This window comes from Rhipicephalus microplus, chromosome 2 (genome assembly GCF_043290135.1).
Source record: "Rhipicephalus microplus isolate Deutch F79 chromosome 2, USDA_Rmic, whole genome shotgun sequence".
In the NCBI taxonomy this organism is placed as follows: domain Eukaryota; kingdom Metazoa; phylum Arthropoda; class Arachnida; order Ixodida; family Ixodidae; genus Rhipicephalus; species Rhipicephalus microplus.
The window spans coordinates 20,897,755-20,923,687 of record NC_134701.1 but is presented as its reverse complement, the minus strand read 5'-3'; the positions used below and the strand labels follow the sequence as shown (position 1 = coordinate 20,923,687).

At 45.3% G+C, this 25,933-nt stretch overlaps 2 protein-coding genes across 10 annotated transcripts in view; one reads left to right on the top strand and one right to left on the bottom strand.

Moving 5' to 3' along the window:
* The window catches only part of LOC119169183 (pseudouridine-5'-phosphate glycosidase), a 2,087,124-nt gene that overhangs the window by 601,326 nt on the left and 1,459,865 nt on the right, over positions 1-25,933 (top strand). The gene's annotated exons all lie outside the window — the stretch shown is intronic.
* The window catches only part of LOC119169934 (CD151 antigen), a 316,886-nt gene continuing 292,269 nt past the window's right edge, over positions 1,317-25,933 (bottom strand). For all 4 annotated transcript variants that reach the window (XM_075886276.1, XM_075886277.1, XM_037420930.2 and 1 more), the window contains one exon: positions 1,317-12,599. In XM_075886276.1, the coding sequence (XP_075742391.1) occupies positions 12,051-12,599 (549 nt within the window). In that variant the 3' untranslated portion in view covers positions 1,317-12,050. The remainder of the gene's footprint in view (positions 12,600-25,933) is intronic.

The window sequence follows — 25,933 nt, the reverse complement described above, 5'->3', positions numbered from 1 at the left end:
CAAAGGTTTAAAGGAATTATATCTAAGTACTCAGTGCAATGTTTTTGTCATCCCCAAAAGATCCTTGACAGGGACCCTTTCCGGACCAATTGCTGTGCCCAGAAAGCACTCGAAAAGACGTTTCCGTGTCAAACCAGCTTGTGTCGTCCTCAGTAAGTACTAAGGTCAATTAGAACTGTGTGAGGACGATTGCATCATATGAGAACGACCTCAGGACATCGAGTGTTGTCTGGGTGAGTAGCAGTCGGCGCAACATTTACTTGGATTCCCGCAGCGAGGCGCAAGCAGCTTGTATTTCATCACCACAAATGGCACAATTAAACGACCATTGATCGCTTGCAATCACAAGGTCTCAGCTCTTGTGCTTCATGGCAATCCAAGACAAAGTTTAAGCCCCAGTCATTAGCCTTCTTTAGCGTGCGGATTTCATTTTGCAGGTATTAGTCGGCACAGGCAAGCACTATCGCGAGAAGGCTGAGGCACCTAAGTAAAATCAAAGATGCAAGTCTACAAAATGTTTTTTTTTCTCTTTTTGCTATGATGGGAGTACGTATTCCTGAAGCAATACTTTTTTTGCGGACAAGTTAGTTCATACAAATCAATTTTTCAAGTATTTTTGAAAGACAAGAAAAAAGACGCCTTCTATGGCTTAACACTTACCACGTTATGATAAAAAAGAAAATGTACGCACTAGCTAGGCTTCATTACGTTAGAGATAGACGAAATGTTATGTTTAATTATTTCTAGCACTGCATAACAAAGACAACAATAAAAGCAAAGTTGGTCAGATGTTGCGCCAGCGACAACTGAGCTGGGCATCACTGATGGAATTACTGCACAAGAAACCATAAGGAGGCGTCATTTATTTGCAATCTAGAAGCTTCGATTTGTGCTCCGGAAATGGGCCGCTGCTGTTTGTGTACTACATGCGCAGGTTTGCACCGCCTCTGCGACATAGTCTCCTCCTATCGTTGCCACCTGTTTTCTTTGCTGGCACATGCCTGCATGAATTTTTTTTGATGAATTTGTGCCAGTGAAATATGCAATGTATCAAGTGAGAGAGAGAGAATTTTGTAAGCGAAACTTCACTAACCCTGTACGATTCGGAAAGACAGAATGTGTGTGTGGAGGTAGACGACGAGTTGAGCACGTTGTGCATATGTTGGCCGAAAGTAAATTTATATAGCCTGTATTTCTCACGGCATGAACAGTAGCAAGTGAGCACCCATCCTGTCTGCGTATTTTTTTTGGTTAAAGAGTCAGCAAATGCGTTGCGCATGAAGAAATCCCGCTTCTGAAGAAGAACGCACACAGACTTATGCTTGGAATCCTGTACTTTTATTTTTTGAGAGCACAACAGTTCACAACAAACATTCTCCAGAACTTTTCGCCCTCTACTTATAACAATAGCTGTAAATATTCATAGATACATGTTTATGCATTCGAAAGCAACATTGTTAAAGGCGCAAAGCTCTTCGTTCCAGAACGTGACACATCAAAATAAGTGGCCGTTCAAATAAGTTCTGAAGCACTGAATGCACTTCGCATCTTGCCGATGCTAATTATGTACAGAGCATTGTACTTGTGAGTCTACCCTAGACTAGCAATTCACTTTCTTCTTTTTTTAAAAATATAACACGCTTAGCCTACCACCACGTTCGTGCTAAATCTACGAAGGACAAAGACATGAATCTACAGCGAAGTAGCATGCCACACGAAAAAAAAAGTTTTTGGGCGCAAGTGAGAGAGATAGTGCACTTTGTTTTGCCGCGTGGCGGCGGATAGCAAGTTTACAAGGCAGCGGCTTCATCGCCGAGTGAGCTGTCCACGTTGGCGCCCTTGTGAATAAATAGGAGGCACCTTTCACGTGCGAATCACGTTGACAAGAGCGTGTAACAGGGCTCTCAATTTATGTACACAACTAGAGTTGATTTCCTGTCTCTAACTACAATGATTACATCTGCACCACAACGTATTTGGTTCGCTCCCTCACGACACAATCAAGTTTTATGCGTCTTGGTATTCGCTAGGCGTAACATTTTCCAGACTCCATAATGAAGCATATGCAAAGACAAAAACAAGCTCTTTTTATGTGGAATGTTCCGGCTTAGTAAAAATGTTCCTTAGTATTTGAATACTTCCATATTCAAAACAAGGTTAAGAATGACCAAACAAAAGTGCTAGAAAAACTGCTGCGCAAACAAAGACCGGTTACAGATCCGGCGTGAAGCTGCCCGAGTGCAAGCTCCATCACAATGGCCGCGCTATTTCCTGCAGAGGGGGGGGGGGGGTGCCTTGCCACAGAGTTTCGTAAGTGCCTTCATTAAGTGACATCATCGCTTTAAGCCTCTGAAATCATTGCTCATCACGCAGTGATCACAGCAAATGCTGAACTTCTCGAAAACACAGTCAAGAGCCGGTGACGTAGAATATACAAATGAGACACCGTATACGTATTTTCATGCATGTGAGCACAGTGAAAAAAATGATCAAAAACACATGAGTGTGTTCTCCTGCTTACAACAGTGTTGTAAAAAAAATACCCTTTTTTCTAGCACGTGTTCCACCTTACTACTAAAATATTGATCTGGCGTTTGTGCAGGGCTGGTCAAAAGTTCTCTGGCCACTAACCCATATATTCCTATGGCAGCATGGCCTGGGAACTTTTGAGCCCCCCTGTAGGTAAAACACAGGAACAGACGACAACAATATAGCTTCCCGGATTAGTTGCACAAATTGTTAAAAAGAAGAAAATTGCTTTTCATAGTTATGCACAATGCAAGCAACGATGCAGGGGTGATCTGCTTAGTGAGTGCTGTGCATATAAGGGCTGATTCTGCTTGTTTTCCACCAACATCTCTCACGTTTAACTAGTTACAAGAAGAAATGCGGTGTCGTGTCATGGTCTCAAAGCAGACAGTGACAATGATAAATATAATTTGGCCTGATTCTCGCCAGTGATTGAAACAGAGAAATACAAATTTCCTAATCACAACATCCAGGCAAAAGTGCTATTGTGTATTGAACCACGCACAGAGTAGCATGCCAGCGGTATACAAGCCGACAAAAATGTGAAGTTTTTCCAACAAAGAGTCTTTGTCTGATGCATTGAAGCTCGATGATAAGCTCCTCAAATGATAACCTTAAGGGAGCTCTGATATTAAGTGCACGATATGTCGCCACCTGGTGCCATCTTCCCCTCAAAGCACATCAGGAATCTGAACTTACGCACCCTGTTTGCCTTTTTGATGGTCGAACAGTGTATTTGCTGCTATAATTTACAGGTATGAAGTTTCTCGATGGTACTGTGTACTAGTTCAGAGGACCATTCAGGCGAAGCCGCAAAGTCTGTACTCGCTCTCTTGTGTAACAAAGGTATGCTGCTGATGCTATGTTGTACTGTGTTTCAAAGCAGAACGGTGACCATTGGCCGTCGCATGGAAATCTTTTGACAATAAAACAAATCACACAAGTTCATCACTGTGACTAGGGGGAATTCATCACTGGCGTAGCCAAACATGGCGGGGGGAGTTTGTTTCCCCCGCCATGTTTCCATAGGTCCCATAGCACAATTCAAGCTAAGGGACCTCTTTCTGTATAGCTCACTCCACACATCATCACGTTCAATAAAGTCAGACCAAAATACCAAGATCGAGAAAGCAGTCACTATGTTCTAACTGATTGTATATATATATGTATTTTTAATGACAAGCTTCTCTAACACATTCATTATATTCATACATGCTGATTTGAAGTGAATTACGCTCACTCATCAAGCCCGACGGTAGTTAGCATTTCGGAACAACACACGGTTTGCCTGTAAATTTTTCTAACCTGCAAGAAATATATAAAATACAGAAAAAATTCATTCAGTTTACTTCAACGTGTCTTTTGGAACATCAACTTCTGACTCGTTTGTTGATGCTCACATTATGACCATTTGTGAGCGGTATCATTAAAGACTAAATATCCACTTTGCATTTGGAATGAAAGACAACTTAGGTTGCTTAAGAGAGATTGCCTTCCTGGAAAAGAAAAACAAACTATAGGACACAAAAAGCGGAGACACGCGGTACAGGCCGCGCTTTTAAACTCTTCAATGCAATGCTTGCGCCACACATTGGCTTCCTTTCTCAATCATTACACATTACTGAGGGAAACAGTGTGAAAATTGGGACTGAGAAAAAATGAACACACAACACCAGTGCTGAAACACAACTGTGTGCTCATTTTTTCTCGGTCTCATTTTTTGCGATGTTCCCATCAGTATCATGTACCAACTGGCCATATAAGATACCCTTCTGCAATTACACATTAACAAATTTTTATCTGTTTTTTTTTGTCCCTCAGGCAAGTTTCACTTGAAATTGGTAAGCACTATTGGTTACTACTATGTATACACTGTTCCTTTTCATTTGATTATTTTTCTGGGCTTGTTGCCTTTCTCTTGCTGAAGCCTTTGTTAACAATTGGCCTACTGTGTTTACAAGCATGCAAGTTTTCTCTTCGATCTCTTTTTTTTAATTATATGTAAATGGAGCTGTCGCTGTGTAGCCGTGAGCCCTCGTAAATGGGGACTGCAGGCTCGTGAAGCTGTCGGAAGACAGCTTTTATTCGCTGCCTGTTTGCAAAATGGGCACAAATGAAGTTGATGATTGATTGAATAATTTATTAACTGATGGATTGATTCGCTCATTCATTGACTGATTGATTGAGCTCAAGTCACAACAGATGAAAACTGAGCCCTGCTCTGAGACGTAGAGCCATGACTTTCATTTTGATGAGTGAGTGTGATTAAATTCAATCAGCCCGTATATCGACCATATTTTCAATGTCCGTCACCTTGAAGAAATAAACTGAGCTGTAAATTAGCTGCAATATTCTAGGCTGTGTACTTGTGCCTGTGTTTTCTCACAGTCAGTAGAAGTATAGTGTGTCTACACTAATCAGCTTTCTCAAACACTCTGCTGAAATGTGAAACGCAGCCCTTCATGCTTAACAAATCGCAATACCCTAAGGAGGCACCACAGCACAGCAATAGTATAAAAAAAACACAGGGTGAATATAAATGAGTGCAGCAGCGCGAGAAGAGCACAATCTGTCCCGCCGAACAGCAGTGTGTTGAAGGGCAGCTGAAACAGCTGCATCCATAAAAGCAGAGAAACCACTTAACGGAGCTGTACAAATCCACTAGGGTGTACTTTGAAACCGCTATTTTCAATGTGTCCCCTTCAGCTTGCTTTATATATAAATAACACCTTCTGCAGCCATTTTTCAACACTGTAAATTAGATTTCTGTTACACTTGTTGGAGCGCATATGTCTTTGGTGTTTCTTCTTCGAAATACCAGATTAAATTCTATGCTACCGACTGTCATTCTTCTTTTTTTTGTCAGGTGTTGAAAAAACTGGGCTTCTATTCTAGAACTAGCTCAGAATTTTTAGTAAGCTGTAGGCCCACACTTTTGGAGGCTTCGAAAATTTTCATTTTCAAAGCGCTTGTGCTAGTAACATGGAGATTGTGTAAAATGTTGTTAAATGAAAGCACTTTTATCATTCGTATTACCGGATAAAGAATCTGTATGCATCGCGTCGATTACTCATTGTGCTGCCAGCGGAAGTAGTAAACTATTAAAAATAAGCCTAATTGGTTGCAAACTCGGTGAGCCCAACACAGTGTGAGTGATTGACAAGCAAGGAAAACGGGAGCTTTTCGCTACGCAGTTTGGAAACTATTCGTCCTTCTTCACGAACTCGGCAGCTTCACATTTTATTTGGTGTGTCTTACGCACTGTTCCGTATGATGCAACAGATACTCAAAGCACCTCATATATATTTCCTTGACAATGTTAAAAACTCTGAGAACACTACAGAGTGTCATGAGGAAACAAACGATCCGAATTCAGTTTAGCAATCCCAACTTCTATGATACGTTATTTATCCAACCCTAAATAAGGGACACATGCTTTTCCAAAACTCCAATATTTGTGTGGCCTTAAGGGCAGTGAGACCAACCGGCTTAGATGATTAATGCTGAGATATGTTCTTCGCAACATTATACTCCACTCCAACTCAAATGTATGGAGGTTGCCGCATTTTGAGTATACATATCGATTCTTCCATGTGTGGCCTACACTTGAAGTGACGCATTGAGAATGAAAATATGGATGTTGGACACTGGATGGGGGACACTTCATTTAGTGCTCTGTAGTCAAGCGTTCGCACTAATCTCTTCCATACTTGTAACAATATTACACTTCCGTGGAGATGTGCTTCTGACATAAGATAATATGCCTGCTTAGCATCAATGTTTTGGTAGGCCGGACATTTACTTTCATTAGGCCATAAAAATTACCACCATGTAATTCTATTTTCAATGTCTTGTGTCGATTAACTATAGCGTTGCTTGCTGTTTTAAAATATATGTTAAAAGCAATAACGTGCTTAAAACATTCAATGTTCCGCTTATCCTTCAATTTACTTAATTGAGGTGAAAAAAATAAAGCCTATTGCACTTTTAGCGGATAGATGAAATATCTGTAAGAAAAGAAGAGAAGGTAGCATTAGAGGCATTGCTTTGGTTCATGGTCACTCTTCCCATTAAGCTAAATCTAAAGCAACTAACACGAGCCCAACTGGTACGGCTAAATTTTTACAGTGCTTGGTTTGTTACAATGTGGCTCATGCTTCCCTCTTTGAAATATATTTCAAGTGCAAGGAGACTTGTGTATTGTTCGGAAGATGCCCAAACCTCCATAACAAGGCAAGTTTTTGCGAGACACAGACAGCAGCCTTTTGAAGCTAACGATCCGTTGCTAGCTGTGACCAGCTTTTTTTTTTTTCGCTAAGCGGTGTCGTCCTTAATTTCTATTCAGTACTTCCGACAATGTGAAAGATAATTTTTCTGTGTAATGTCACTTTTTTGTAGAAATACATTTGGACAGACTGCGGCTACTGTGATACACATACATATAATGAGTAGTTGCAGAGGGTAACCGCTGCCATACAATGTGATTTCTGGCTGGCATTACTCTTTTTTAAACAAAAATGGAATGCAGACTGTTTAAGGAACATTCGTTCAGTATTCTGAACTTGTAAGGATAACTGGATGTATGACGAGATTCAAATGAGCACTACTTAAGCTATCTTCCTTGCCCCACCCACTTATTTTATTCTATAATAATTATGTGCTGTAATTGTGTTCATTTCTCAACAGTATCACAGTAAACAATTTTCAATGCTATGGTTTCTTTGTGCCAAGGAGGTAGTCAAAATCCAATTGGTTTACGTGCATGCATCTAACTTATTGGCGTAAACAATTTCTAGCAAAAAGAAAAACAAACCTCATGATATCACTTTGTAAAGTTCTGGCACCGGCAAAACAGTTGAGCCTCAATGTCATGCCAATGGCATTAATTAGAGATGTTACAGGAAGCACTGAGTATTTGGCCACCTTTAGCCTACACACATTTGGTGCTCAAAGCCAGTCAGCGATAAAAGATGGAAGCTAACTTGCAACGGAAGGACGTTCGAACGAGCTCCAATCAGCCATTCAGGATAACACCCACAGTGCAAGTAACACCTCTTGGCACGAAGCACGTTGGCTTTTCACAGGAGCTTTGAGAATCACCGATATCTCACCGGCTGCAATACGAGCTAGCAGCAAGAGGTTCTAAGCACGCGCGAACACTTCATGACTATGCACAGCAAGCGGCTAAGGGGGACCGGCTGTGGCAACGGTTTGTGTTCTCCTGCAATAGTGACTAGGAAGTGTTTCAAGTCATCATACAAGAAAACTTTTGAACTTAATCATTGGTCCTGAGTCCAATGCACAGTTTTCAGCGCTTATTTGGTACAGCCAGCTCCAGGGACTCCACAGGACATAGTTGGGCACATCTTTCTATGCTGTGCTTTGCGTTCATGGAACGTTTCAGACATGAGATTACATCTTTTCGCAACTGACTGTTATAGAAGTGAGTAATGCACCTGTAATTTTCATCAGTCTTGGTAACGCTGTCTGGCCTTTCTCAGGCCTTTCACAATTCAAGCGGAATATGACGACGGCATAAAAAAGTGAAACAGACATGACGAGCTCTATGCTGTGTAATTGTGCAGTTTTCGTTTTTTTTTTTTCAGTTTGCTCTTGAAGTAATTTATGAACAAACGAAACAAATCCCCCATACTTTTCGTTCTTCAAGCATAAAAACTACATCTGTCTTGTGCCCGCACTGAAGGCATGAGCATTTTTATTTTGGAAGTGCCGAAATTTAAGCACCTCTGAAAGAGTCCAGTTAAGTGGTATGTATATGAAACCATCAATGAAAAAACACAAAGGAATTAAAGCTCGTCTGACACATATGTAAGGGACATTACAGGGAACGTCTGGCATCACCCGAGATTCTCTCGAATGGTTTTGCTTCTGTTCCACGTTTCTTAAATTCACACTTTGTTTGCCTGAATAACCTTGCAACGATAAAAGCATGTGCAAGCAGACTGGTTTTTCTTTGCATGACGATGCCCTCCGCGCGTCGAGGATAAATACAGCCTGGTTTGCGTTTCTCTATACGAACATGGCGAACGTTGTCCGTAGAGTCAGGGGGTGCGGCACTTTGACAGCTGCTTTAGCATGGCATGTGTTGTTGTTTCTTTAGCAATTTCCATATGTCGGCCCCTTGAATATAATAAGGACACCCCTCCGAAAATATGAGCCAGCCTTCCTGGGCTACAAAGACAAAAGGGCGTTTCTGCATTTCTATGGTTGACTTGCTGAATCCCCCACGTAGCTTCTGAATTCAATCAGAATGCAACGCTTGCTATATATGCTCGTCTCCTTAGGTGACCGTTGAACGAATAGCGTCCCAATTTGCTTGCCTCTCTCGCACCTCATTTTCTACCTGCTGGCTGCATGCGAGTATTTACTGCTGAATCATTGTAGAAAAACTTTCTGGCTCATTCATAAGACTGCACTGTCGGAGTCGTGCTGACTTCCAATAGGCTGTATTGCGCACAAAAACGAATACGTTGAATTCCTGGTAGTGTCAAATGGTTAAGCCTTATCGAGCGTGATTACTTGCAGCAAAGGTTCATCCGTACTGGGTGCATATGCAGGAGTAATTTCAAGCTGAATTTTTCTTTTATGGTAAAGGGTAAACTCAACGTTCTTTTCAAGTTTCTCATAGTCACATAAAAGATGTACCTAATGAAACTTGAATAAGTTACCAAGAATATCAAAGAAAACCACACAAGGTTGCTAATGTACCTTATTCAGCCCGTTTCACTTATAAACGTGGTCTTTTGGGTGATTAATACTTTGATGCTAAGTGTATAGCTGCATTACGTGATGAAGTAGCAAATACATTGGTGAACATATACCACTGTTACTCTCGCACACCTAAAACGCGGAAGGTTCAGCAATTTAAGAAAGACCATCCTTCTCAAATGTTAAGCAAGGCTGAGGCTACTAAACACATATAATGAGCTAGGTTACGGGGTCTATCACTGTCGGAATTTAGAAACTTGTTTCTTCCTCTTCTTTAGCATTCATACATGTTATAAATGCTTATGATGGTATCTAGATACCTATAATTTATAATGGCATTTATGTAACTATTAGCTTTGAAGTTTCTATCCTTGTTCTTATACCTTTATTGCTACTAGTTTGAGAGTTTTTGAAAAATATCATTTTTCTCCTCTGATATTTTGCTAGAGCCACTGCTTGGCCATATTTTTACAGTGTTTTGTGTACAACATCGAGTAGTCGTTCTTGCCAAGGGGGTAAGAATGCCTCAAGGAGCGCTATAGCGAGAACTTTTCTCCTTAACTACCCCTTCAATCTTTTAGTGCTCCTTGTTATAATTGTGCGCATGCATAAGATGGAATGAATATATCAAATAACTGGTGTCTATATATCTGCTGTGTCTGTATATTCACTGCCTTGATAAATACGCCGCAAAATATCGATGGATTCTTTCTTTTTTAATATTGTGTCCGCGAACACTGTAGCTTAGTTTACTGTACAACAAAAGTAGACTCATAACGGTAGATACTCTGGGATGGTATAGGTTGTACTCATAGAAGAACTTAAAAACAGTATAGAAGATTCTTTAAGCTATTAGCTCTGTAACGAGACGATCGAGCATGCAAGTTTTTCTCTATTTTTTATAGAACATGTGATGCTCTGAAACATTTTCTAACATGTAGAGAAAAGTGCTCGTTGCATTCTGCAGAACAGTTCTTGTGGATCCGGTCGGTATAGTATGTCTTTGAAATATAGAGTGCAAATGAAGACAAGTTCTCACAGACATGTACACACACACAGCTTCTCACACACATGCGCACAAAGAAGGTGCCCAATATTTCTCCATTTTTCTTCTACATATCCTTATTCGCACACCTCATTTTAATATGTGATTTCACAAGGTGCCATATTTTCGTAGTAGCGCTCCGCTTTCAAATTATGCACATATGAGACTCACTAACACCATGTTAAAATAAACATACCAACAAAAACCCATAAAGCAAAGTTGAACACTTGTAAATGTTAGCTCGATTCCAAATATTGAGTACATTAAAAATCACCTAGAATAGACATTTCTGGTTATCATGAACTCCTACGCTACACACTGGAATGTCGATAGAACAGACAAGAAAGCAATGGCTAGCCAACCAGCCTGAATGATGCCAAGGCCAAATTCCAAATACATGTGACGTGGTCGTCAAACCACAGTTGCAAAACAATGCGGTTCAAGTTCTTTCCGCTGTTTCCTGGTGTACTAATTACACTGTAAAGTTCTGGAAGTTATTACTCGTGCTTCGCTTTCTTAAGCTTGCTGCATTCTTTGTCGGCTTTGATGAGCCCTCCAATCACGTTTATTTGCCCTAATAAGGGTACGGGAAGAACATGTCTGAATGTGTGCGGCAATCAAATACATTGAACAAATCCTTACAGTATGATCAATAAAAAATTTTACAAAATTTGAGCAATAAAACCACAGTATAAGTTTTAAGCACAATAAATTGTGGTGGACAGGAAATTATGACTAACATAAAATTTCTGACGGGGATACAATGGCTTTCTTGAACTTGGGTGTTCTCCGAAGACTATGCAGAACTCTTACCACTGCATTGCCCAGGTTACATTGTGCTTACCATAGCGACAGCCGTGGTAATACTTTGCTTTGTTTCTCCCATCAAACCTGTAAGGCGAGTGTATGGGTACTATGTCCCACTGTGAAGCAAACGAGCCACAACACTCATGTAACGAGCACAATTCTTGCCTGTCCAGGTCCAACTTGCATCACAGCAACGGCAACAATCACCAACAGCTCGCGCACCATAACAACAGTAGTCAACTGATGCACAGCATGTCCCATGCGTCATGGAGCACACTAGCCATCCAACATAGGAGAAGGCCTTCAAAGAATTCGTTTTCGGTACCCAACATATCGCCAGCAATCAGCCTCAAATAACAGTGCCAGAACTGTGTTTTGCTCACTTTTTCAGCGCCGGCTCACGACGGTCATTTTTCAATTTGGAAAGACCCCTAAATACCTAAGGGACAACAAACACTTTCACAATACTTAGTTGGCAGCATTTTCAATTCCGGTCTCATATTTCCCGCAGCTTCTTTCCAGTTTAAATAGTAGTCCTGTTATCTTTTTTATGGATTGCCAAAGTAGGGGCCGTTCGAAAGCATAGAGGAAAGAATGCTCTACCTTTCATTTTTTATTCAATCTCAGGCGTACGTAGCACTGATACGAAATGATGTGCAGTCATTTTCAGTGATATTAACCCAGCTCACTTTCTCTGCCATTTTCACGGACCTTGGTGTTCTCACCTCATCACAGTGCTATGGTAACTACCATACCACTATCATGTGAGTGGCTATTTCTGTACATAGCCTTCTTTTCACCGGAGAAGCGTAATCTAGTGAATATTTTGAAAGAACATCATCGGTTACCGCGCTATACGTTGCTGCTGCGTCACAGCACCCTTCCCGTGCGTGTGGTTTGAACTGAAAGTGCCTTATCCTGCGTGGGCAGCGCTACCATATCACACGGGACTTGACTTGTGGTGGCACTCGTTGAAGGACGCGTCGTTGTTGTTCCCATTCGACGGCTTCCCGCGCTTTTCGAGCAGCAGGGCAGAATCGCCGCCGCCCTTGTGGCTGCCTAAGGAGCCGCACTCGACGGGTCCCTCGGCGTTGCTCCCGGAAGGGTCGCTGCTCAGGATGCGTATTTTCTGAATCATCTCGCGGATCTCGTACCGCAAGATGCCCAGGAAGCACAGCTTCAAGAATGCCATAACGCAAAAGCCGAGAACGCAGAGCAAGTCGGCACTTCGCTGCAGCCACCTTAGGAGGGCCTCGTGGCACGGCGTGCGGTATGCACCCGTGGCACGGTCCAGGCACGTTGCCTGTGGCCGTGCAGCTGGGCAGCATGAGGCCGGCACCTGGTGCCGCATCCACGGGTGCGCCATGCGCTGCTCGCGAAGCCAAGCGGTGGCGTTGTAGTCCTCTGGTCCGTCCACACCGCAGCAGCGCTGCTCGGCCTGTAGCCGATCCCACAGCAGTCTGTAACCCGGACGAAGGCCGTACCCGTCCTGCGACGCCAAAATGATCCTTTCAGTACATCACGTGGTAATTTGAGCTTTCGTTCATGCTTTCCTCATAATTTATTGCTTAAGCTTGTTGCCTACATACATTCGCATTTCAGTTATTTTGCTTCATTCAGTTTATGCTTGCAGAAAAATCATTGCTGAAGAAGCACCCTGAAGTAAGATTAGGGAAATGAAGTAAGTCTGTATAATTAATTAGCATTCAGTTTAAAGGCTTATTATTTTCCTTATTAAATACGGACGACGTCGAGTGAAAGAAAGGACGCGCAGATACTCACAACTCAATGTTTAAAGGGACAATAAAGGCAACTATCAAGTCGGCGTTGATCATTGAAATAGTGGTCCAGAAACCTCGTAGTGTTCTGTTACTCTTTCACCAAGGAACGGTCTATTTTGAAGCCCCACCACAATGGTCTAGTGGATAAAGTACTCGGCTGCTGACCGGCAGGTCGCGGGATCGAATCCTGGCTGCGGCGGCTGCATTTCCGATGGAGGCTGAAATGTCGTAGGCCCGTGTGCTCAGATTTGGGTGCACGTTCAAGAACCCCAGGTAGTCGAAATTTCCGGAGCCACCCAATACGGCATCTCTCATAAATTTACGGTAGTTTTGGGACGTTAAACCCCACGAATCAATCGGGCATATTTTGAAATAAAATCACGTTTTAGTGGTCCGCATCGCATTAGCGCACATCAAATTACGTCATCAAGAAGCGAACCAACGGGACCGACTCAGGCCACTGTTGCCGTGCACAACGTTGCCCGGTTTTACTGCGCTAGTAGCAGCAGACCGAAAGCAACGAGAGCCACAGCAGAAAAAATGGCTATTGATCAATGTAGCACCATTGACTCCGAGATTGCAGACGTTTTTTATGGTTCAACTGCACCATGCTAAATGGCACCACCTGTCCAGTGTAAATACGCAAAAATTGAATTTTTGAACTGCCTTTTCCCATAATACTGTGCGGCATTTATTTCTTTCATAAATTAAACAGAAACGAATAAGAAGCATTTTATTGCGTCTCTTGATGCACTGAAGGTTCTTTATTTAGTTCAACTAGATCAAATACTAGTGAATAATTGTAGGCGGTCCGTCTGATGTCATCGGGGTCATTTTGAGAAGGTCCTACTGCGGCGCATGTGTTCATGTGCATTTATTTCAATTTCTTGGTAAGTAGGGCACTGTTGCTGATAATATTGTCGTTTTAGATGTTGTGTCACATTGAGCTTTCACTGTGACGTAAATTGTTATTTGACTTTAGTGTCCGTTTAATGGTTGAAAGATTGCATATATACCCTCAACATGCGATGAATCGAGCTCATCTGACAATGAGTTGCCCTACGTATCCGAATCGCATCTAAAATTCCAGCTCACTATAAACAAGACAACTTTCAGTATGTGTTGCTGGGTTCTGTTGCTCACGATACCATCTTGATCCATATTTAATAGCACAGTTAATAAGCTCTTATAGAAATTAACCTTACAAAGGCTTTTTTTCGCATGCAGAAGGGCTAGTAAGGAAAAAAAAAACGCCAGGCCTCTGCGGGAGGTGCAGCACAGTCACAGAGAAAGCAAGAAGAGCGGCCTTTCAGAGCCTTTACAAAACACCCATTGGGTAACTACTGCAAGCACACTTGCTTGATACTGATAGGTCATTATTAGTAAATTTATTTTGGTAGTACACCGTTATTCTCTATGCTATTTTTCATCATTCTTGGAAGCGTGGTATCCGCTAAACACTTGCAAGAAATTTTAAGCCAATTAGTCATGCAGTGGCTGACAATGGTGAGGAATTATTTCTGAAGTGGGTATGCACCACAGTTTATAGGTGAACAGAAACATCTTATGGGATGGGGTTGAGCATAGGAAAGCGCACTCGTTACGCTATTCGCATTGTGCGATGACTGATTGTTATTTCGCTGTAAAAGCGCTTTACAGGACGTAGTAACGCGAATACTTTCCCAACATCAAGCCTGCTAAGGCAAGTTTGACAACAAGGCACAAGCACTGGTGTAGCTCAGTGGTAGAATACTGGGCTGGTACCCAGCGGACCCGAGTTAGAGCCCCACTGTGTCATTGGTGCTAGGTCAAGCCTGCCTAAGGCATGTTTTACAAGTTACAAACACTGGCGTAACTAAGTAATAAAATACTGGGTTGGCACCCTGTGGCCCCGGGTTCAAGCCCGACTGTGTCACTGGTGCAAGGTTTTTCTAACTTCGCGCGATGTGCTTACGGACACCGACGGCAGCGGACAACTGCGCGTGACCCGAGTTGTGCTGTCATAACAGCTTTCGCTGTAAATAATTATGGACAATTTCCCCGAAGGTAACGTTGAAGGCGTCTGAAGCAGCAGAGGTGCGCACAGCGTTGACCAGCTGAAATCGACCCGAGTACTGAAAGAATGATCGGTAGTGAAACTCAGTGTAACATTTACTCGAGTAAACGTTTGCTTGAAACGCAAACACACGGGAGGCGGGTTGGGTTTTGTGTAAGTTTCATCGCAGATAAATGAGCTCAAAGAGTATTTCCACTCGACGTGGAGCCGAACGTTGTGGGCGGTATAGAGGATGAAGCGAGGGAGAAGTGTTGCGTGCGAGTGGAGTAGCCAGAAGCTGCGGGCGCCGTGGCGAGCGTGTTGCGGGTGATGGAGAGAAAGACGTCAGCGCACATCTGCGTCGTGACCTACTTGGCACCGCTCCACTGCCTGCGGCAAGTGAAAGGCTTTGCAGCGTGTTTGTACCCACACACGTAGATGTGTCCGTACGTGTGCCCACATATGAGTCAAAGAGCTGCTTCATATCTAAAATACGCAACAAAACCAATGTATACCATTATTACGACAGGACGTTGTATGCACTTATCTGTACAAAAAATAATTCTGAAATGCTGCGGGCGATTTTTGCGCATACTCTTATCAGAAGAGACCATGAAATCTTTTCATTTTGCCGTGCTGTTGTTAAGGAGGAGTGCTGCAAAGTGGCACTAGGGTGGTATTTTACCACGAATGAGACTATGGAAATAGACAAAATCGTGGTGTAAATTGCTCGGTACATCGAATCTAAATTGTTTGCCTGTGTACAATGCGTCCTGATTCAGAGAGAAATGCATGCCGCACTTCACGTATTACTCCGTGAATATCTTTTTGCACAGACTCCATGCATCCTGCTGCCTCGGTGACAGGACGAAAAACAGTGACACTCGTCAAGGTCCAGGGAGGTTGTGTTGGTGCTTGCAACAGAGGGGGGGAATAGGCAGCACTGCACAGCGACGGAATACGAGACCACCCGGCTAATCTCCTAGTTTTGGTCGTTCTTTCCCGGCGTCGCTGTGAATTCAGCAGCGCTGCGTGGGTTTCATCCAGCGCCAGGTGAGGAGTGCGAGTAGCGTATCTGCTAGTGCTGTCACAATTGAAAATTCTCGACAGAAGAAAACCATATGCGAACAGCCATAGTTGCGGACAGCCTAGATAGCAGATTAAAGAGTGCGCGAATTTCGAACAGCCATATTAGCCCCAAATTGTCAACTTAACGCTCTCGAAATCTCGCAGGGCACTGTGCCGCGACCTATCAGGGATCAAATCAATGTACCAACCATATTTATGGACGAAACTCTATCTGAAGGCATCTACACTGCTACTAAAAGTGATAGGTCAGCAAACTCACTCATGAGTTTACTCACTCGAACTCACTCGGACTCAGAGCGAGCCGTCAGGATGAGTCCGAGTGAGTGTGGTTGAAGAAAATTTTAGTGAATCTGAGTCCGAATTATTTAAAGCGCAATATATAATTCTTAAGTGAGTGAGAGTGAGTTGCACTTATTTTTGTCGACCTATGCTGAGGACCTTCAAGCTTACGTGCAAAAATTATTCAATGTATTCACCCAATATCCACAGCGAAATGCGGCTGAGTTCTCAGAAAGACTGCATGAACAAAGCCGGAGAGGTTAAGGCCTTAAAAAGGAAATGTGCACAGTTTCCGGGGCGCCGCCTAATGGCTCGGACGCGACCGACAACGAAAGCGCTAGACAACATGGATCAGTCAAGCAGTGGGTGACGATTAGACCACCTGGATGACTCGCAAGTTAATTGCCGAACTTTGCACAAATTAGAACGTCATAAACAAAGGCACTATTCTGCTGGATAAAATGTTTTCAGGAAGCAAGTTGCAAGCCAAAAAGAGTGCAAAGATAATACACGTACTTTTACAGACAAATGCTTCGTTGCGTGGCAACTCTGGTTTCTAAGGCCGCAAAATTTTCTCAGTACTTTCTAATAATAAAGCAAATGAGCGAAAAAAAGCGCCTGTGTGGTCCCTAACAGCTGTGAAAGTTTTGCGAAAATTTGGTTGGCATCGGTTGGCAAAATTTTGCCAACCGATGCCTTCTGTCTGAACAGTGAAAGTTTCAGTGAACGTCCGAGTTTTCTGGTTCCTCAGGGGTATCTTCGTACCGGCAACTCTTGAGCGATTCCAGGAGCATGTTCAAACCGAACAAAACTAAGACCACCAGTGCGGAATAATGCGCGAACTATGAACATGAACTTAGAGACCAACACACCGACATCGCAGACATTTTTCGGCCCGTCTTACCAACCTTCTGCCAAGCCCTTCCATATGACTGTCGATGGTATGCGTTTAAACTATTCGATTGAGTGAAAGAACTTTATGTTGACCCGCCGTGGTGGTCTAGTGGCTATGGCACTTGGCTGCTGACCCACAGGTCACTGGATAGAATCCCGCCTCCAGTGGCTGCATTGTCGGTGGAGGCGAAAATGCTGTAGGTCCATATGCTCAGATTTGGGTGCACGTTAAATAGCCCACGGGGGTTGAAATTTGTGAAACAACCTTACGTTGCCCCGCCGTGGTGGTCTAATGGGTAAGGTACTCGGTTGCTGACCCGCAGGTCGCTGGATCGAATCCTGGCTCCGACGGCTGCATTTTCGATGAAGGCGAAAATGCTGTATGTTCGTCTGCTCAGATTTAGGTGCATGTTAAACAACCACCGGTGTTCGAAATTTGTGAAGCCCTCTACTACGGCATCCTCATAATCGAATGATGATTTGCGATGCTAAACTTCACATATCGTTTAATCAAATTATCGAAACAACTTCATTAGGTCCAATATAAACATGAGTTAACTCAGAGTCACCTGGCTAGACCCACTCGGGGACGGTCAGGTTCAACCTTTCAACCTTCACGCGGGCCCTCTGGACAGCCAGGATTTGAGAAGTGACGTAGGGCCTTAATCAGCTTGTTCATTTCCTCCCGGTGTAAAGAGGCACCGGCAAAGGCGCAGCCCCACAAGATATGCTCGAAATTTGCATATCCACCACACAAGGGGCAATCCGGGCTTGAGAACCATTCGGGGTATATTGTAAGTAGGGCCGCAGGGTTAGGGTAGGTTCTTGTTTGGAGCAGTCTGGAAGTAACAACTTGGACCCTGCACAGCGAGGTGTGTGGCAGGGGCAGCACTTTTTTTTTAGAGATAATGGTACTTACATATATTGTTGTACGTGCAAAGAGGCTCGGATCGCCCTAGAGATGACGCGTTACCCGGCACACGGTCAGTCGAACGTCGTGCAGCCGAGTGCGCTTCTTTGTTCAGATTGATCGAAGCAGGGGCGTAGCCAGGAGGTGGATAAAAGGGCACGTGCCCCACCCCACCCCGTAATTTTTTTCGCCACCACGGCGCAGAGAGCGCAAAATAGCCAATCTAAAAGGGTGCCCCTCCTAAAATCATTGTGGTGCCCTCCCCCCCTCCCACCGTAAAAAATTTCTGGCTAAGCGCCTGGATCGAAGGACCCTCAATGGTTACAAGGTGTGCAGGCCACACACAATCAGTGATTTTGTGCGTCATTTGATTTGTAAAGATTTGTAAAATTTGGGGAGCCACCATACCCTTTTGAAATGCCTTGATAGCAGCTTTGGAGTCCGAATTGTGTCATGCACACTGTTCGTCAATGCAAGAGCAATGGCAACCTGCTCTGCAACGCTGGAGCTACAAAAGTGGATGGTTGTGCAGCTGATTACTTCGGAATCACAGTCAACGACCACAGATGAGAACGCTTCTTTTATAGCGTACGAAGCTGCATTTACGAAGCAGGCTCAATCCTTGTCCAAGCGAGCGCTGGCAAGCAGAGCTCCAACCCTTGCTCAACTTCGTGCTGTGTTGTAGGTTGGATGCATAATGCGTGGCTTCCGCTCTATGAAATTTTTCACCCTTATTTCGTTCTGTGTGTCTGTTCCGCCTCTAAAAGTTCCGTCTTTTTTGCGCTGATAAATCTGTCTAAATAAACATGAACCAACTCGCACAAGCAGCAGTCTTACTTCGATCGGCAGCTTCATAGCACAAGGATTGACCACCACGGGTTTAAAATTATGTCAGTACTTTATTGCTACATGGCGCCACTGAAAAAAATCGAAGTCCGAGCAGTGCAGAAAAATAAGAAGCACAAACAAACGTTACTGAACGCTGGAGCACGTTTTAAGTCAACGTTCAGATATCCTGTGAGATTTAGGGACACCTTATAAGAAGTGAACATGCCCCCAATAAAGACCACTAGAGGTCTGTTGAAACATGGTGAACAAAAAGTCAGAATGAAGGGCCAAAATGGAACCAGTATGAGACCGACTGTCGCTCGGCCGTAAATATACTTAACTCAACTAAACAAGATATCAGCTGAAAAATATCATAATTCAGCTTTAACAACAGCCGTTACAGGCACCATTATAGCCCGTGCTCATTCATTCATGTCTCAACAGCCCATCAATTGTCTGATAACGTGGGCACCAGCGGTTACCATATACACTCGTGAAATGACCACACTCATAGAATAACCAGACCCAGCCCTTCCATAAGAGATCCATGCAAAATATATTAACTAATTACCAGTGTATTAACCACACTCCCTTATTTTAGCGAAAGCTATTATGAGATCACAACTCGGGTCACACGCAGTTGTCCATCGCCACCACCGCCGCCGGCGTCCGTAAGCACATCGCGCAGCATTAGTAAAAACAACTAGCACCGATGAAACAGTGGGGCTCGAACCCGGGTCCACTGACTGCCAGCCCGTGGAGTATCCTACCACTGAGCTACGCTGGTGCTTTTGACTTGATGGCAAACTTACCTTAGGCCATAGAGAATGTCGTGCTTTAGGCAGGCTTTATGTCGGGAAAGCAATCACGTTAAAACGACTTATGAAGCGCTTTTAAACAACGAAAGAACAACCCGTCATTGCACAATGCGAATAGTGTAACAAGTGGGCCGTCGAATGCTCCAACCCATTACAAGAGCTTGTAAGTGTTCTCCTATTAACCGTGGCACATACCCACTTCAGTCATGATTGCTCATCGTTTTCAGCCACTGCATGACTAATTGGCGCAAATGTTTAGCGGATACCACGTTTTTCAGAAGAACGACGAAAGATAGCACAGCGAATGCCGGCCTACTACACCAAAAATTTATTAATAATGCCCTAGTGGGTACCAAGCATGTGTGCTTGCAGTAGTTACCCAATGGGTGTTTTGTAAAGGCTCTGAAAGGCCACTCTTCTAGCTTTCACTGTGACTGTGCTGCGCCTTATGCGCATGTAATTGTAGAACAAGAGCATTATTATTTGTTGCGAAGTGTATCAGATCTTAAGAATATTTTTTCGCGGGCAGAACACGATCGCCGCGCCGAGTTTTGGACGGCTCCGCGTAACAGAAGCACAGCCTTCTAGTTTTAATGGCCACCTCTGAGGCACCGCCGTGCACCGCTGAACACCCATTGCACAGTTCAAGGGGACATCCATTACAGATGTGTGTCACTGTATTTTCGAATTCAGGACAGCAGGTGAAATGAAGATAGCAGTGTATTTTTGTGAAGATCTGGAGATGTATGTCTGGCTTTTCACCTGACGAGCTATTCTAGCTGCTGGGTGATTATTATAATATACACACTGATAAACACGTAGCACATGCAGCCACACAGACGTAGACTGCTCTATCTACAAATTTTCATTCTGTCATGTAGGCTGCAAGAAAGCCAGCAGCGCTATCGTGGCGTGTAACGTTGTGCTGCTGCTTGGCCAAAAGCTCCAAATATGTCACAACTTTCCAAGCTCAAATTCCGCCGGAGACTCAGCGCCGCTGTCAGAGACTGTCTCTCTCTGGTGCGGCTAGTGCGCTTCGCACAGGACATTATTATATCTTCAGAGACGCAACATCGAATGTAAAATGGTGAGTGCGACAGTTTAAACTTAAGCTGGACAAAAGCTTCAAACCTGCAAAAGCAATCTCAGATAATTTGATAGAGTGCAGGATGACCTCATATGTGGCAGAAACGACACTGAGCGAGTAAAGAGCTGGATGAGAAATGACATTTTTGAAACCACGTTAATGTAACTAACATTGTTTTTTCACTTAACTATTATATAGGCCTGTGCTATATGGTTGTGAGGAATGCCGTAGTAGAGAGCTAAGAAAATTTCGATCACTTGTTGTTCTGCCATCACAGAATACATGGACATTCACCTTGATTGAAATGCAACCGCCACAGGTCGTATTGAATCCGTGACATCCAGATCAGCGGCCGAGCAACGTAACGGCTACAGCACCATGACGGACTGTTTTTAGATGCGAAGTAGCTGATAGCGGAGTTCAATCCGTGTTGTGTGCGGCACGGCCACCCTTACTGAGCATGCGCAATAGCTGGCAAAAGCACCGCGCACACACTTTCTGGCCTGTGTAAGGGGCTTTGTAAGACACTGCGGCCCTTACCCCTTACACTCTCTCAGCAATCATGTGAATGGCGTCAGAGAACAAGATTCTTCTGATTGATTGATATGAGGGGTTTACGTTCCAAAACCACGATATGATTGTGAGAGACGCCGTCGTGGTTGGCTCCAGAAACTTCGACTACCTGGGGTTCTTTAACGTGCAGCCAAATCTGAGCACGTGGGACTACAACATTTCCGCCTGCATCGGAATAGTACCTTAGTCACTAGACCACCGATTCCCCTACTATATATATATATAATGCAACAAGCAAGGTTGCGTAAAAACACAGGTTATTATTCGAGAAACGTTCGCCGCAACAAGCTGGTACAGGCAGGAACCCGGCAAGCACGAGCCACACACGGACGTCAACGTCTTCTTTCACGCTGGAACAGAGCTGGCGCCACTATGCTTCGGTACAATTACTCCCCGCGCAGAAAGGAGCCAACCTGGCGACCTAGGGAAATGACACGACAAGGGGGTCATAGCACCGTTTCAGACGTGATACGTGTACTGTTTCACGCCCACGGCAGCGTTGGTCCGAAGGTGGATCAATGGGCTCAACTTCATTGTTGACAGGAGATGTTTGTCGCACCACACGGTAGGGGCCATGGTATTTCGACGAAAGCTTCGGGGAAAGACCAGGAGGGGTAGATGGGACCCAGAGCCAAACCAGCATTCCTGGGTTATAGTGTACACTAGACGCAGAGGAATCGTGGTCAGTTTTCTGGCGCCATCGGTCTTGTGCGGTAAATGAGCGAGCGAGTTGACGACCCTCTTCGGCATAAGCAGCTGCTTCGGAAACAGGCGTCGCTTCGGAAACATCAGGCCTGTAAGGAAGAATGGTGTCCATGGAGCATGATGGCTCACGTCCGTACAGGAGGAAGAAAGGAGAAAAGCCAGTGGTTGTTTGTGGCGCAGAGTTGTACGCATACGTGACAAAAGAGAACACTTGGTCCCCATTAGTGTGGTCGTCAGAGGCGTGCATGGCAAGCATATCTCCAAGGGTACGATTAAAGCATTCCGTCATGCCATTGGTTTGAGGATGGTATACCGAGGTTTTCCGATGGACAGTGCGACATGCCTTGAGCAGCTCGTCAACGGCGTTCCAGAGAAACACGCGTCCACGGTCACTCAGTAATTCACGAGGTGCACCGCGTCGCAAAATGAGATGGTGAATAAAATGGACGCAACGTCTTTCGCAGTGGTAGCAGGCAGCGCAGATGTTTCAGTGTAGCGTGTCAAATGATAGACGGCGACGATAATCCACCGGTTGCATCGAAGAGTGTTGGGTAGAGGACCATAAATATCAATTCCAATGCGGTCGAATGGTCTCGCTGGGCAGGTTAAGGGTTGCAAAGGGCCAGCAGTGCTGTGAGGAGTCTTGCGTCGTTGACACGTGGTGCATGACCGAACGTACCGGCGAACGTGCCGATACATGCCGCGCCAGTAGTATCTTAGACGAAGGCGAGCGTTAGTCTTAAATACTCCAGCGTGGCCACACTGGGGGTCATCGTGAAAGGCAGCGCAGATGTCCGAACGCAAATGACGAGGGATGACAAGGAGCCACCTACGGCCGTCCGTCACGTAATTGCGGCGATACAACAAGCCTTCACAGACAGCAAAGTGTCTTGCTTGATGAGAGAGGGAGCGTGAAGTCATTTCTGACGAACTGTGAGAGAGGACGTCGAGCAAAGAATTGATTCAAGGATCCTTGCGCTGTTCGGATGGCATGTCAGTGATGCTCAACGATGACGAATCGCAATTGGCTGTTGATAAGCAGGCAAAGTCAGGAGGCAGTGGAGAACGGGATAGTGCATCGGCGTCTGAATGTCTGCGTCCTGAGTGATAAACAACACGGATATCGTATTCCTGAAGGCGTAAAGCCCAACGAGCGAGGCGGCCAGTTGGATCTTTCATGGACGCTAACCAGCATAAGGCAAGGTGATCTGTGACAACATCAAACTGGCGTCCGTAAAGGTAAGTGCGAAATTTTCCTATAGCCCAAATGATAACCAAGCACTCCTTTTCCGTGACGGAATAGTTGGACTCTGCCTTCGTTAGGGTACGGCTGGCATAGGCGACAACGTACTCGTCGCAGCCATCCTTGCGTTGAGTGAGAATGGCACCGAGGCCAACACTGCTTGCATCCGTGTGAATTTCAGTGGGTGCATCGGGATCGAAGTGGCGGAGAGCTGGCGGAGACGTGAGTAGTCGGCGCAGCGCCGCGAATGCGTCATCGCACTGGGTATTCCAGCCAAAGAGGTCCGCGCTACAGGAGAGAAGCTGAGTCAGGGGGGCAATTATAGAGGCAAAATTGGGAATGAAACGCCGAAAATAGGAACACAAGCCTATGAAACTACAAAGCTCCTTTAGGGTAGTAGGCTTGGGGTACTCAAACAACGGCACGCAGTTTGGCAGGGTCTGGCGATATTCCTTCTTTTGAAACAACGTGGCCGAGAATTGCGAGTCTGCGGGCGCCAAAACGACATTTCTTCAAGTTTAGTTGCAACCCGGATGCCGTAGGGCACTGGAGAACTTGTTGCAGACGGGAAAGATGAGTTTCAAAATTCACCGAGAATACAACTACGTCGTCTAAATAGCAAAGACAGATGTGCCATTTAAGTCCCCTGAGGATACTGTCCATCATTCTTTCAAAAGTCGCAGGCGCATTGCAAAGACCGAAGGGCATTACATTAAATTCATATAAGCCGTCAGGGATCACAAACGCCGTTTTTGAACGGTCTGGTTCAGCCATTGGCACTTGCCAATATCCAGAGCGCAGATTCAGTGAAGAGAAAAACTCCGCACCTTGAAGGCAATCCAAGGCGTCATCAATGCGTGGCAGGGGATAAACATCCTTGCGTGTGATCTTGTTTAGTCGACGATAATCCACGCAAAACCTGATGGAGCCATCCTTTTTTCGCACGAGGACCACCGGCGAAGCCCAAGGACTGTGTGAGTGCTGAGTAACACCACGTTAGAGCATCTCGTCGACGTGTTGAGCGATGACATCACGCTCAGCCTGCGAGACGCGGTAGGGGCGCTGACGAAGTGGAGTATGATGACCGCTGTCGATATTGCCACGTTCCATTTCCCAAGTTTTTGTTATCGTCCCAAAACACCACACGATTCTCAGTGCAAACCGCGCCTGCAGTTTTCGAGAGGGTTCCGGACTGTAGTAGATCATTTCGATAAGATCACGCCCACTGTGCGAATGGTACAGATTGTTCTGGAACGTACGCCACCGCCAGCGATAGGGCTAGAACATTCGACGGCGGGAGTATAAATGCCGACGCGCTTCGCCGCTTGACAGTTGTTGATCGAAGGCCGACGCTCCGTTCGCCGCTATCAGTCTGAGACTGCTATCTGTGCGAGACTGCTGCTGTAATTGGACTTTCTGTTTACCGGGCACAGGTTCGCCCAAATAAACAGTTAAATCCCAACAAGAAGTCTCCTGCCTTCGGCCACGTCACGACCCCGTGACATTTGGTGGAGGTGCTGCTTCGTTCATGTACCGGACGCCCCCGTCAAGCCGTGAACCCAGCCCACGTCGCAGAGAAGACACCGACGCCAACCAGGAGCAGCGAACAAGCCGCCGACAGCAAGGGCTACCACCGGAGTACGGGCTTCTACACGACAAGCCGCGGAAGACCAAGGCCATGACCGCGACTGCAGCGACAATGACAACCGCAGCGTCCCAGCCCACGATGGTCATGCATCAACCCAGGGAACCACCAATTTTCCATGGGTCATCGTTTGAAGACCCGGAGTCCTGGCTAGAGACATACAACCGTGTGGCCGCCCTCAACCACTGGGACCATGACGAAAAGCTGCGTCGTGTGTTCTTCTATTTAGAAGACACCGCAAGGACCTGGCTCGAAAATCGGGAGTCCACGCTCCGAACGTGGGATGTTTTCTGCGGTGCATTCCTGCAAACGTTCGGGAGCGTCGCTCGAAAAGAGGGCCGCTGCTTTATTAGAGACCCGGGTTCAGCTACCAAATGAAAATGTCGCCATTTTCACAGAAGCAATGACCCGACTATTCCGTCACGCTGACCCAGACATGCCTGAGGAGAAAAAAGTTCGTTTCCTCATGCGAGGGTTCAAACAGGAGCTCTTCGCGGGGCTGATGAGAAACCCACCGAAAACCGTCCAAGAATTTGTAGCCGAAGCGACCACTATTGAAAAGACCCTGGACATGCGCACCAGACAGTATAATCGTCGCCTGACTGCAGACTGCGCTGCTGCTCAAGCCAGTAACTCCGGAGACCTGCGTGAAACAATCCGAGCGATCGTGCGGGAAGAGCTGCGCAAGCTGTTGCCTTCGGCGCAGCCTCAAGTGAATTCGATCGCCGACATTGTGCAAGAAGAAGTTCGGCAATCGCTTCAAATTCCCCACGCACCGCTGCCGGAGCCGGAAGCTATGAGCTACGCCGCTGCACTGCGCCACAACGCTCCTCCCCGTCCACGCCAAAACGCCGCCCCATCGCACTTCCGTCGACAGACGCCACCGCCGCCACCACCCCCACCGACGTCATACCGTTCGCCAGCGGCCCAGCGCAG